General features: G+C 33.5%; 2 protein-coding genes across 9 annotated transcripts; one reads left to right on the forward strand and one right to left on the reverse strand.

Moving 5' to 3' along the window:
* Positions 1–1,099: 1,099 nt before the first annotated feature.
* On the forward strand, positions 1,100–5,296 carry LOC105639827 (uncharacterized). Of its 8 annotated transcripts, none has more exons than XR_016320031.1 (5): positions 1,100–1,254; positions 1,814–3,024; positions 3,664–3,839; positions 4,607–4,716; positions 4,875–5,296. XR_016320031.1 is itself a non-coding variant. In XM_012223988.4 (2 exons), exon 2 carries the CDS (start codon positions 1,834–1,836, stop codon positions 2,884–2,886), a length of 1,053 nt encoding a protein of 350 aa, XP_012079378.1. In that variant the 5' UTR covers positions 1,100–1,254; positions 1,814–1,833; the 3' UTR covers positions 2,887–3,231. The 8 variants fall into 8 exon arrangements, 1 of the variants encoding a protein (XP_012079378.1); XR_016320033.1 differs by having other exon boundaries at positions 3,664–3,749; XR_016320028.1 differs by having other exon boundaries at positions 3,664–3,853; positions 4,607–5,296.
* Positions 5,297–6,064: 768 nt separating this feature from the next.
* Positions 6,065–8,583, reverse strand: LOC149497890 (peroxidase 51-like). Its single transcript, XM_089719036.1, has 4 exons — positions 7,800–8,583; positions 7,516–7,716; positions 7,274–7,439; positions 6,065–6,715 (listed from the first exon to the last, which is right to left on the reverse strand). The coding sequence occupies exons 1-4, from the start codon at positions 8,010–8,012 to the stop codon at positions 6,309–6,311; spliced, it is 987 nt and encodes a 328-aa protein (XP_089575162.1). The 5' UTR covers positions 8,013–8,583; the 3' UTR covers positions 6,065–6,308.
* Positions 8,584–14,355: the final 5,772 nt, after the last annotated feature.

Here is a 14,355-nt window from a genome sequence, read left to right on the forward strand (position 1 = left end):
AAGATCAGCGATCAGTTGATTTTATAATTTTATAATTAAACTAATTATAATAATTAACATGTAAATTATATTATTTGTTGGAAAAACTTTAGTCGTTTTCTTTCTTTATTTTTTTATTAATCTTTTATTTCTTATTTTGGTTGATTTTTCTTTAAAAAATATATCTTTCTTATATATATATCCTTGACTCTCTTTTATGCTTGTATGTCTCTTGAAGCTTAGCTTTCCTTTTTTATTAAAAAAAATGTTTTTCTTGTTTTTTTGTACTTTTATTATTTTTTATAAATATTAATATATTTTTACTGTTATCATATTTAATTGACATCATCTCGAATCTCATTTAATAGAGAGTGAGAAGATTAATTATAGTACACTTGATTGACACGGTTTTAGAATATATAGACATTTCCGTAATATTTTTGCACATATTGATTTGGTAATAAGACTTATATGTTTTTAATATAAAGAATAATACTCCTTACATCTCAATTTAATAATAGCAATATTTGCTATATTCACATGGATTAAGAAAATGACTGAAATTTATTGATTTTCTAAAAGAATGTAATATAATGTCTAAATTGCTCTTCTTGAATATAAATATAAAAACAAATCAGACTTAATTAATATGAGTAAAGTTGAAAAAATAATAATTAATATAATTTTAAAATCTTAAATGAATGTTTAAAATGAAATAAAGTAAAATGAGTATTTATTACCGTTGAATTGGAATGGGAAGGAATAATTTATTTCTAAATAAAAAAATAATGCTTCCATTCCCGTTAATGATCTATCAATCACTTCCAAAAAAGCCATTTTCGAATAAAATTTGACTAGTATTTAGGTGTTAAACCAACGGACATGCAGTCCATGTCACTTTTAGACACGTTGTGACCCAATAATTTTCTCTCACTTTCCGGGAACAGAAAATGGATATGTGAGTGAGTGACTCAGTGACTTCAGGTGTATAATATTATATTATATTTATTTATTTTTATTTTTACAAAACTTTGAAAAACAAAGAAAAAAAAAGCACCAAAACAGCTCTTAACACTTGTCAAAACGCACGTGCACATTGACTCGGATGACTTAATAAGAAGCTTCGAAAAGCCTCGTTGTTTCCTTCCTTCTTTCGCTCCTTACTAGCCCTAATCTCTCTTGTCGAAAAAAGTAGCTACTGATCATCGAATTGCATTCAATACTACAGTGAAGGCTTAAGGAAATTCAATTCAATTGCGTACTTCTTCAATTCAGGTTCGCTTTTGTCTTCTTCTTTACTTCATTTATTTGCTTTCTTCTTTTAATGTCTGAATTGCTCTGCTGGGTTTCTGGGTTTTTTTTTCTATTTTTTCTTTTCTCGGGAAAATTTTGGTAGGTTGTTCCGTGGAGCTGGATTTTACCATTATATCTTTGGAAAGTTTGATTCTTGTCGAGTTATGTTGTTTTCTTTGCTTGTTTTATGTGAAAGCCAAGTTGGGTGGTGAAGATTTCGTATTCGATGCTTGACTTTTGATTTAGTGTATAAATGATTGAATTGAAGGATTAATTATCAAAATGAAGTTAAAAATCGCGTTTGGATATTAATTTCTATACGGGTGTTGTTTCTTTTGTTTTAGAATTTAGTTAATCTTCTACTGTTGACTTTGCTTGGCGGTAGTGAATTGCTAGAAACAAATGGATTGAGGGTCTTGGATTATAATTAAACTAACAATTTTTTTCATTTTTATCTATTTAATTGGGAAACTAGCTTTCATGCAATTTTTGTTGTAATGAGTTGTGTAACTGGAATATTTTATTTTGATGATTGATATAGTGAGGAGATTTCAGACTAAAATGGCTGCAGCTCGGCATTTTTCCCGGATAGATACAGTAGAAATAAAATTGCAGATTGAGAGGAAGCTTGGGCATCTAAAAGCACAGAAATACTTTGATCTCCTCACAAAGTTTTTATCTCTTAAAATTAGCAAATCTGACTTTGATAGACTCTTCATTGGTACAATAGGGAGGGAAAACATGCGCCTTCATAATCATCTGCTCAGATCAATTATAAAAAATGCACATCTCTCGAAGATGCCCCCACCAAAGGAGTGCAAAGCTGAAAGTGGTTTAGGTGTAAAAGTGTCCAATGGGTATCAGAAAAGTAGTATTCAGTCCCTCTGTAGAGATTTTCTCCAATCCCCTCGTAAGGGGAGGTCAGTTCTTAGTGAACGCAAGTTTAGGGATCGTCCTAGCCCTCTTGGCCCTCATGGAAAGAGTCACAATATTGCATTTGAAGATTTAGTCCCTAAAAATCAAGAACAACAGAGTGCTACAGAACTGTTTTCTCTTGGCAGCAGACCCCCAGGCTCTGTGGAAGATGGAGAAGAGGTTGATCAAGCTGCTGGAAGTCCTAGCATTTATAGTAGGAGCCCTGTTAGAGCTCCTCTTGGCATCCTATTGAACACAAAAGGAGCACGAAAAGTGCTTTGTAATCGGCCGGCATCTTCTTATCATATGGAGACATGCCAAAATAATTTTGGATTACCGGATACCAACTCTTTAAGGAAGAGGTTAGAGAAGAAATTGGAGATGGAGGGAGTAAAAGTCTCTGTTGATTGTGCCAATTTGTTAAATAACAGCCTGGATGTTTACTTGAAGAGATTGATAAAGCCATGTATGGATTTAGCTGGTTCAAGATCTGGCAAGAAATTTACTGGCCAAGGACATTGTCATACTGTATCTCGATTGAATGGGTTGTGGCCTGTGAGATGTTTACAAAGACCAAGTGGGCCCATTTCAGTGTCTATGTTAGATTTTCAGCTTGCAATGGAACTAAACCCTCAGATTCTAGGGGAAGAGTGGCCGATGCAACTTGAGAAGGTTTGCTTTCGTGCATTAGAAGAATGAACGATAATATTGTTGCAATATTTGTTGGGAAGGGAAGTTTAGGTTACAAGGGACTTTGAGTTGATGCTGTTGCAGGGTCCACTCTGATAATGATGTTGACCACACTGTTTTTTGTGACAACTGTGAAGTACATAAATAGTAAGTCATTGGAATTTTTGGATTAAGTTGATTAGTTTGTATATAGGCCTTTGGACTGATTATTTCCAGGGTCTGACATGGTAGAGTATAAACACATTGACATTGTAAGAATCTAGCTGTCTCAAAATGGTCAGTTTTCTCCTTCAACTGACTCTATAGTTTGTTTGTTCAATTTATTAACTTTGTGAATAAAGCTTACATTTCCAATTTTCAGGCCTAAGGCTACAGTTGTTTGTATCCTTCTCAGAAGAGTTCTAATAAACGTTATAGATGGAGAATTTACCATTGGGAATTTCTTTTCCTTAATCTTTATCTGTGCTAACAACAGACACTCATTGCATCATAGTAGTCCTTAACTCTGCAAGAAAATTTTACAGCAATGGCCTTCATGATTGGCAGGCCATAAAATTATTCTCTTTTTCTGGCGTTTGAAACTTGCAGAATTCTATCTTGAGCCATCCTGCTGAAAGCAGAAACCATTTTTAAAATTTTTTTGGAATAGCTTTTTGTTACTTCTATAGTTGATTGCATTTGCGTATTGCAATACTCTTAGGAACATTTATGTTTGTCTTTATTCTGTCAACTATTATGTATTTTGATACTCCTTTAACAGTTCATTTTGTTTATTTATATCATTAGATGATTTCCTGCTGCCACAAGTGTAGTCGGTGTATCTGTTACTCTGCGCCGTGGGTTGTGCATTTGTTTTGACTGCGCGCACTTCTGTATGTCCTCTTTCTGAGCGTGAGAGACTAGCATGCATGTAAAGCCTCTGTGTACGACTTTATAGAGACTTTATATGAACATCTCAATGAGTATGTGATGGCAGGTTGAAGTTCATTATATTGCAATTATTATTATTTTTTAGACCCTTAAAAATCTATCCATTTTATTCTACTTGGCTTGCAATGTGGAATAACATACTTCGTAAACTTTACTTTTTTATCCATAAAGTCTCATTTCTTCTCTCTCTCCCTTCCTCTGATGAAATGGCAATATTATAAAGTGAAAGAAACATGAGAGAATTACATGATTAGACATTTGAACGTTTAAATTTGTAATGATTCTTGTGATGGAAAATTGTGTTTGAAATAAGCAATTGTTCTGCAGAAGTCATCTTTTTGGCTTTCTTGTGACTCTGGAAGGAAAAAGTAACAACTTTTATTCAAGAGGGTTGAATTTTTCAACAATGACATGAAAATCTTATTGCGGAATGATGTTTCTCTGAATTCAACTCAAAATCATGAAAACCTTATGATGTTGCTTCTTTGCTTATAGTTTGAAGTTCTCCCCCTCAACTGATCTTACTTTTAGATTATTATTGATAGGAATACAGTATAGTCCTATGGCTGCCTATCATTGCAGTTGGGTGTTTCCTGATGTTTCAAAGCCTGCAATATAATACCTATGCATACTCGAAACTCATCTTGAGATTTCACTAATACTTGACAGCATTTTGCGACAGAGATTTTGTGATTCTCTCATGGCTATCTGGAAGATGTGCCCCATATTTCTTTGTTCTTTAATATAAAAGTTAGTGGGCAAACAATGATGATGGTTGAGGTGATTCTTTGTTCTGCAGGAACTGTGTTCTAAATGAGGCGGACAATCTCAAATGCAGTCCTGAGTACCTGATGGGGTGTGAGTTAAATGGGTAGTTGAAGATATCAGAAAAACAACTATAATATTGCAGTAAGCAATAGTTTGCAGCTTAAATGAAAGTTGCAGGCTTTGGCTTTATTCTGTACTAGATATGATTCTGTAACCAAAAATAGAGAAGCAGGAAAGTTTTTTTTATCTTTAATGCATTTGCAAGGAGCTCCGTTGCTCATTTCTCATCCAATCTGCAGAGCGGTCTATGATATCCATTTGGGAGCACAGGAAATAAGGAATCCTTGGGGAGAAAAGTATGACTGGTAAGGTACTCTCTAGACTGATGGAGAGAAAGGGGCGGAGACCACAGCTTGATACGAGTACGAACTGAACTATACCACAAGCCTATAAGCGTTGAGAGCCCAGGTCAAGGAGCTCTCTCAAACAGAGAAAGGGAACCATCTTTATGGTATATCTCCTCAGTCCTTTCTATTTTTCATTTGGCAGGCTTGCAACTGGAGCATGAATCATGGATGTGAATTGATAGGCTGATAAAATCAAGGGACTGTGTCAAATGAACGTCGTACTAAATTTTGTTTGACTCACGATTCAGAGCTAATTCCACTTTGTTCTCTCAACCACATTTCACTGTGGAATTTAGACTATAGAGAATTTGTTACCTCCTTGGTTTGAGGATTATTCAAGAATCTGACAGGTCTTGTCAGACAAGGTTTATGTTGGCTAGTCAGATAAGGTTTATGTTGTCCAGGCGCACCACCCCATGCTTACTAGTTTTCGTCCATATCTAAATGTTTTCCGTCTAATTTGGAAAGTTTGTTGCTTTTTAGGTTTGCTTTTCAAGATAAAAATTGGCCAAGAAAATAATGAGACTGGGCGTGCACTTTCTGAATAATAGAAGGTGATTTCAGCTCATGCAGAATGTGAAATGGAGAAATTGATTTAAGTTGTTGAATGTGACTGTTCTTTGAGCCTGGCTTTTTGATGAGCAAACATCGTGTTCCAAATTTGGGTGGCATGCTTGTAATTATCATCTTTCATAGTGTTTTTTTTATTGGCTTGGTAGAAAATTAGGATGAAGATTTATACAATGTCTTGCAGAAGATGAGCTATGAAAAGAAACAGAAACCTGGAACCATATATATGTGTTAATGTACAGTGTTTATTCACTGTTTTAGGCTTTAACCTTCACTGGGGAATTCTAGATTAGATTAAGATGAGATGATATTTTATTTTAATTAGCATCTTATCTCTATCTAGTTTTAATTTAATTTAATATTTCTTCCTATTAGGCAATCTAATTAATCATTCCAGCTGTCTCTTGTTTGCTTACTATATGTCTGCATGCAACTGGTAATAAAACCATGTGCCTTTTCAACGATACCCTTGTTCTTGTTCCCAGATACATGGTTTACTCAAAAGAAAGAAATTGCAACAGTAAAACCAATTCCCTTCTTCTTTATTAAAAATGGACGCTCCACTTACAAAAATTTTATTCAATTAGCAATCCCATAAACCCATATTTCTCTAATTAATACAATTTGCTCGTCGTAAAACTTCATATGGGTTCCACGTACTTTTATCTTCAACGAAGAGTGCAATTTCTAAATACAACTTAAACCCCCCTTTCTCTTGGCTTTGTGAACAAAATTTGTGACCTCTAATTTTCTTTTTTAATTAAAGACAGCACAATCTCTACGAATATTCCCGTTTTTACCGGTCTTGACTCCGACCCGGCCCAGCTTCGTGATGGCCGCGACAAAGGCTTTTTGGAACGCTGCGGAGTTTTGGGCCCATGCATTCACCGTGGGCCTCGACCTTGGGTCTGCGAAGAGTACTTGGTCTGAAGTGAAGAGGCCCTGTCCTTGCTGGAGGTTCTTGAAGTACACGTTGTCAAAAGTATTGGGTGTTGCGGGGTCCATGTTAATTGCTATCCTGGGGTCCACGTTCCTAGGACACATGTCTTGTAGCTGAGTTGCGTAGACCTTGTTGAGTGTAGGGTCCACCGGATTTTGACGGGTGAAATTGTATATTCTGTTAGCGAACTTGTTGCAATGGGAAAATCCGACGGTGTGGGCCCCTGACAAGATTGCCAAAAGAAACAGAAATTCGCATCACATGCAGCAATCATGAAGTTGAGTGGTGACACAGAATCAACGCTTAATTTTTATCCACGTCATTTCAATTTCATTAGCTGCCAGTTTAGGTTAGTGATTACCAGCTAATGCCAGATAATAAAACAGGCTATTATATCAAAAGTAGCAACAGAATTGTTCTGTGAACCCATGTTGCGTACGTGGTATTACTTTGCGGGCCCCAACATCTTGCGAATCCACGTGGTTTGAAAACTTACGCGTTAACGTTATTAGGAATAATTTTGGAAGTTATCCAACAATAACTGGATCAGTGTACTTATAACCTAATTTAATACTTCCACTCAAAAAAATAAATAAATAAATAACCTCATCTAATACTGTTTTGATTTGGAATTTTTTATTAAACAAAGCACATAAAAAAATGACATAGTAATGCAAATTCAATCATTAAATTATATTATGAATCATTAAATTAATTACTTTGTTAAATTAAAGTTCATTGAAAATTAATTGATTGAGTCTAGTAATGATAGTTAATTTACCTGAAAGAGCAATCATGTCGGTTTGGGAAAGACCATGAGAAGCAAACAGTGAATTGAGCTGATTCAAATTGAAAGTGGGCTGAGGAAGTTTGCCATTGACACTAGAAGCAGTTGAGCTTAGACCATCTAATCTTCCCAATTCAACAGCATATGAAGGTCCACCAGACTGCATTATATTGATAATATAACGACACAAAAATTTGAATTTAATATAATAATTGTACAGACCGAAGAGTACTGACCAAAGCAATAGCATCTCTTGTTGCCATAGCAAGAATATCTGCACATGAGACCTTATTTCTGCAACTTGGGACTGCGTCCACGGCGGCTTTCGCCTTTATAACGGTGTCAAATCCGTCTCCGGCCAGCGATAAATTATCGGGATTGTCCTTCTCTGCTTTGTTATTTGGAGTGGATTGAATTATAACTGAAGCATCACATCCCTATCAAATAATATAAAGTTATAAGCATGCACCATTATTTTTAATCTTTAACTTTCAAGATAATAAAAAAAAGATAACTTTACCTGGACAAAGCAATCATGGAAAAAGAGACGAATGGTTCCAGGAACAGTGACAAATGTCTGTTGAAATTTCTTCTGAACTGCATTTCTAACAATGGATTCCACGTTTGGGCAAATATTTGCATAATAATTTCGTCTAAGTTGAGCTGATATAATATCAGGGAAGAGGCAGAAACTGAGAGAAAGAAATAAAAGAACGAGATGAAATCGACCCATTATTAGTTAAAGACTCTAGTTCTGTGTGCTATATATATATAAAGGCAGGATTAGAATCTTTTTGACAACCAAGCAAGAAAGAAACTGTGTATTATTTAAAGTAGACATTTGAAAAGGACATATTATTGGCCGCCTTTGTTTTTCTGTATAGCTTCTCGCTTCCTTATCGTCGTCTAAATATTGTTTTTGCTGATGAGTCTGCTGATATTTCTGAATTCCTGAAAAATGAAAAAGGTGGTCCAAGATAAAAGATTGATGAAGAAACACTGTATTGGGATACAACTAGAACGTGGCATGCACGTTAAGACTATTCTTTCTTTGTGCTCTGTTGACTAATTAATTCAATATTCGCTGTGAATTTTACTTAATACTGTTAAAATCACGTTATCATACCCTCTTGCAAGAGCTGAAATGGGATGACCTGAATATCTTTTCTCTTATCCATAAGTTTCAGTTTTGAGCTCGAAACGGAGTAGTTTAAATTTCGAAAAAAAACTATATGCCTTTTTGTAAATTTGCAATATAGGAGATATGAACTAGTCAAATTTGTAGGCTTCTGAATGGTTTTAATAAAAAAAATCATATTAGCCACCAATTAACAACATTGAATCAACAAAACCTAAAGATGTACAAACTAAAAAAAATTGATATTAGGCATTGATTTGATAAAATTGCATAATATACAACTGATCAAGAAATTTATATGCTTAGATTTTTGAATTATTTTTATTGTAATCAAAAAAAAAAAAAAAAAAAAAAAAAAAAAAGAGAGAGAGAGAGAGAGAAAAGAGAGGATTCGCCATATGCCCATACATAGATGCAGGATGCACCTAAATGAGCCATGCTATATATCGAAGGGAAATCATTGCATTGGCTGTTAAGAGGACTATGTGGAAACTATAGTACCACATACATAATAGCATTATTAGCTCTGCCTTCTCTTTTTGGGGTACAAACATATATCAATTATTTAAGGTTAATTTCACATTTCTATCAAAATGAGGAAATATCAATTTTTCTTTGTCAAGTGCATGAAAATTATATATTTTTTAAAAAAATCTGCGATAAGAATATGACTAGTTATGTCAACCAGGTGTGATTTGTTTAGTTTTCTCACTTATATAAAGAGTTAGAAATTTTAAGTTTAAGTTTTCTGCACTACAAGAATTTTCACTATTTGAATCAATTATGTTATTTTAATTAGTTCAATGAACCTGGTAATAAATAAAAGAAACATGACTAATTACATTTGTTCAGAATGGACAAATTAAAAAGACTTCCTCCACTGAAATTCTATGGACATGAAATTCTACCTAATTACATTTATGATATGTGTCAAAATTAGAAAAAGAAAATATGGTTTGGCTTGCACAAATTGATTCTCTTTATGATATTATTGACTTTGATATTTTTATATCATTATCTCAAGAAAGCGATGACAAGAAATTTCAGCATTCCATTTTCTTTTTGTCCAAAAAGTATTATTTTATATTTAATAATTGATTATTTGATGCTTTATAATTAATATATTATTATTATTTAATTTCTCATATTTATTATTGAATTACTATAGTTTCTCACTTAAATGACATTTTTAGATGGAAGACTGAATAGATTAATCATTGAGTTTACCAAATAAAAAGAGATGAAATTATAATTATCACTAAATTTTATAGAAGCGATATATATTATTATCTTAATTTTTGAAAAAATAATTAGATGATGATAAAACGAGTTATGCATGATAATTAATGATTAGTTGATTACAGATTAGTAGTTGTCCAATTAGAGACGTTATGTTCATGTATGACTCCATTTGGTCCTAAGAGACTTTTCTATTTCTAAATTATCCGGTTACAGCTTGAAGCAGTAGCCAGTAGCCTTTGGACTTTGGGATTTTTAGAGTTCTTGACTGGACCAGAATGGACAATAGTTATAATATTCTAAAATATTAAGAGTTCTATTTCGCTACGATTCTTAACGCATGTGAATTTTGAAATTCAACGGATGCTATAAATGTTCTTCATTAATTTTATGAATTTTTCAAATCCTTTAAAAAAATAATTTGTGCCGTGAAGGAATATAATTATATATTATGACAAAAAAAAAAAAAGAAAAGTATCAAATTCATTTTTTATTCTATTTTAATCATATTTTTTTTTTAATTCGGTGAAACAAATTTTTCTTTCAATTACAGCCTACCTCACATTCTTTTTCATTATTGTTTCATTATAATTTCAATATTGTTAAGTTAGGTTATAATAATTAATTAACAATATAAACATGGACAATTTGATGAGAATTTTATATTGCGAGATAATTAATATATCAATTATCAACTGTTGATCGTAAAATAATAAACAATTATAATTTATTAATTAATCTAATAACTCTTGATTTTATAAAAATTTAATATTACTCTATATTATATAGAAAGGTGAGAATGAGGAGAGGAATAATGAGATTACTCGTAATGATTTTAGCGAAAGTTTAGAAATATTAAAATATCCTTAATCATTTGATAATTGATAATAATTTGTGTTTATTAAATAACTTGAATTTTTAATAATTGATAAATTAGAATTCTTTTAATATTTTTTATTAATTGATTAGCAAAATATATTATTATATTATTCTAATTGAATTTTCAATCATTGATGATTTACGATGTTAATTATTTAAAAAAACAGATTATTATTTTAATTTTAAAATAAACTTCAAAATGGAAAAAAATATAAAAATATATATAAAAAATATTGTTTCATACGTTTCATATATATATATATATATATATATATATATCACTTTTACAATTTTTAAATTTTTTTATTATTTATATCTATTTAACTATATCTAAGTTTTTCAATTTTTATATTTATACGGGCAACACTTTAATTTCTTTTTCTTTTTTCGTAAATATTGGTTGTCACATCATATAGTATTAGATTATTTTCAATTTCTGCAAAACAAATTGGATATATATATATATATATTTATAAATAGAAGAATTGCACGTATTATAGAATTATGAGATATCTATATATCTTTGTATCTCAACATAAATTAATCAAAATAAAATATTCTTTAAAAAAATAAAAAAATAATATAATATAGTCCTCAAATTTTTCAATTAATCGGAATTTGCGGATCTCGACACCATTAATTTTGTCACGACCCGATTCCGTGGGTCGGACCGGCACTAGGGCCCAGGTAAGCTTAAGGCCCCCGAGGCCCGTAGTAAGCCTGAAACACTAAAAATTTACTATCTCAATATAATTTAAACATTCAGCCCATATTGATAGGAAAATAAACCTCAAGATTTTATTAAATCTCGGCCCAAATTTATCAGCTACAATATACCACAGTTCGGGCTCAATTAACAATACATCACATTTTTACTATGGGCTCACATAATTATATCGTCTATGTTAATACACGACTAATTGTACACAAATTCTACAACTGCGGAGTCACTAACTATTTGGTATACATAGCTTTTTATACATATAATTACATAGTAAAATAATTATAGAACTAGGAAAATTTCTCTATTCCCCTGCACTGAAGGAACATAGCCTATATCGGATTAAAGAAAAAAAAACTTACTTCCTGAAAAATTAAACAAGACATGTGAGTTTTCTTAAGGAGTGATAATTATTGCATAATACACGCAGTCACACAAATGTGTAAACATATCAATCTAGTCATCCGACTAGTTATATGCTCACGCAGCCAGTCACACAAATGGCACATCACCAGCACTCACAATCATTAACATCTTCATATAATCACATCACGTGGAAATTAGTCAGTGGAGTCACCGAACCCCCGATGAGCCGTCCTCCCACATGGCTCATCCTCTCACATGTGCACCAGGGAGCCGATCCCCATACTGGCCGACCGGTCTAATCCTCACTTGACCAGCCCTCTCATTTTTTTCTATCCTCTCTTTTCTTTTTCATACCAACAGGAGGCAACTCGGTGGTCTCCATCCAATCTAAATCATCAAGCGCTCACAACAGGAGGCCACCCTGCGGGCTGCAATCAAATCTAGACTGTCCGGTGCGCAACGACGAGAAGCCAACCCGTGGTTAACGGTAGGTGCACACGGGGGCGCCGATCTCCCATTTACCCGGCTAACAGTAATCATATTGGATCCATATAATGGTAACGGTCTCACAAACCCATGGTGACCCACTTCATCCCAATTCCACACAAACAAAGCACAGCAATATCACAACACAATTAATCAAGTATTGCAATTAAATGCAAGCATATTAATCAATTAAACATCGTAATGTAATGCACAATTAGACATCCATTCTCAAATGCAAATAACTAAATAAATAGTACTAACAATAAACAACAATAATAAAATAAATAACAATATTAACGATAATAATGAAAATAAGTAAATAAATATGTAAATAATTAAATAAATGATAAAGATAATGAATAATCAAAGCACTATATTTATTATGTACCAAATTATAGAATTAATCCAAATAAACTTATTAATTATGTTGTTAATTAAAATTAGTCTAAGTTCTATCAAAATTTCGGCAGCACCTCCCCTAAAAATTGGACTATCTACCTGCTCAATTATCACAATATTATTATATATTTATAAATCAATGCACACAGCCCATCCGTCGGGCAATTAGTCAATTTAAAATCCCATCCTCCTTCCAAAGCAACAAGTATGTCAACGTTCACTAAATAAATCTACAAATTATAATAACCTCCACCATGTTCCAATGATTTTATTAATTGTCCTCTAACGAATTATCAAATAAATGTACACTTTATAAATAAAACTTGCATCGATAAGTTAAATTCCAAGCTAGCCACTATATCAAAGAAACCTTGAGTAATTGATTAAACTCATACATCATATGCTACTTAACCCATTTCCCACCAAGAACTTAATTTATAACTTTGTTTGCATTATACCACAATAATTGTTCAAGCTAATTAGTTAAAATGGCATGCTGCCATTTCAGGTTTCTCAATTCTTTCGCCATTCCAGTTTATAGTTCAATTTAAACGGTACAATCAAGGTTTCCTCTATAACATGCCAAGAATTCGACCAACGACCAAAAATACATACTATCGTACTAACGAGTCATCATTTCCTTACCAAAAATTCATAATAGATTCAATAATCTAGTTATTCTATATGTGAATTCTTATTTGTCAATGGTTCAACTAATTTGCAATTACATTATTCTAAAATCCTAAACCAATTAACTAATCATGTTCGCTATCGCAATCACACACACTAATCAATCTAATTTATTTACAAAAGATTATAAATGTCTATATATATGTTTAAGCTATTCCAATAATTTAATTTCTTATTATTCAATTCAATCTATTTAATAACTCAATTAAATTCATTAATCAATTAGTTCTTTATATACAAAAATTGAGAATTTAGTCTTAGAACGTACCAATTGAGAATCGGGCCACGATTCCGTGATCAGCGTGAAGAGAGGAATATTCTGTCTCTCGGGGCCTCGCCGGAGTGTCGCCCGCCGGTCACCGGACCGCCGCCGTGCACGGTGGCCGGAAAGTCGCGGCAGCTTAGAACCGAACGCTCTCCACACCATTTGACTCGATTTTCCGTCCAGAGTCCGTCTCTGGTCTTCGTTTCGCGAGATCGGCACTCCAATTAGTCGAATCAAGCTTAACAGTGGTCTAACGCCACTTTCATCGCCGCCACCAAATCCCGATCAAACAACTGCAGTTCACCCTTGTTCGACGCTCATCGTCCATGGAGGAGGTGACTGGAGCTGTGCGGAAATGACGAGGTCGCCGGAAATCGAGCAGGAGACGAAATCCGGTGGTTGAGCAAATCTGCGTCCTCTTCCGCCATTACTGCGCTCGCCGGAGACTAAGGAGAGAGGAGGCGGCTTGAGCATTAGCGGTGGTGGCACCACGGCGACGCGAGCTTGGTTGGCTCTGCTGGCTGGAACGAGGAGGGAGGAAGGAGGAGGAGTTGTCGCCCGATCGAGAGAGAGGAAGAAGAAAAGAAGAAGAAAAGAAAAGAAAGAAAGAATGTCGGTTCCCAGATCATTCTGGTTCGATTCGAACCGGTTTGGTCTGATTCAACGATTTGGCTCGATTCTTGCTCGGTTTGCTGGTTTTTTTTTTTTTCACTTGGTTCTCGGATTATTCTTGTGGTTTTCGATTTTTGGGCTTGGGCCCAATTTGAAAATTTGGGCTCGAATTGAGCCCGTTTTACATTTGCAGCTCACACGGCCAAAATTTGCGATTTTTGATTTAAAAAAAATTCGAAGGTTTTGAAAATAAAAATTCAGGGTATTACAATCTCCCCCCC

Source organism: Jatropha curcas, chromosome 3 (genome assembly GCF_041381405.1).
Source record: "Jatropha curcas cultivar XTBG-Jc1 chromosome 3, XTBG_Jcur_1.0, whole genome shotgun sequence".
Classification (NCBI taxonomy): Eukaryota; Viridiplantae; Streptophyta; class Magnoliopsida; order Malpighiales; family Euphorbiaceae; genus Jatropha; species Jatropha curcas.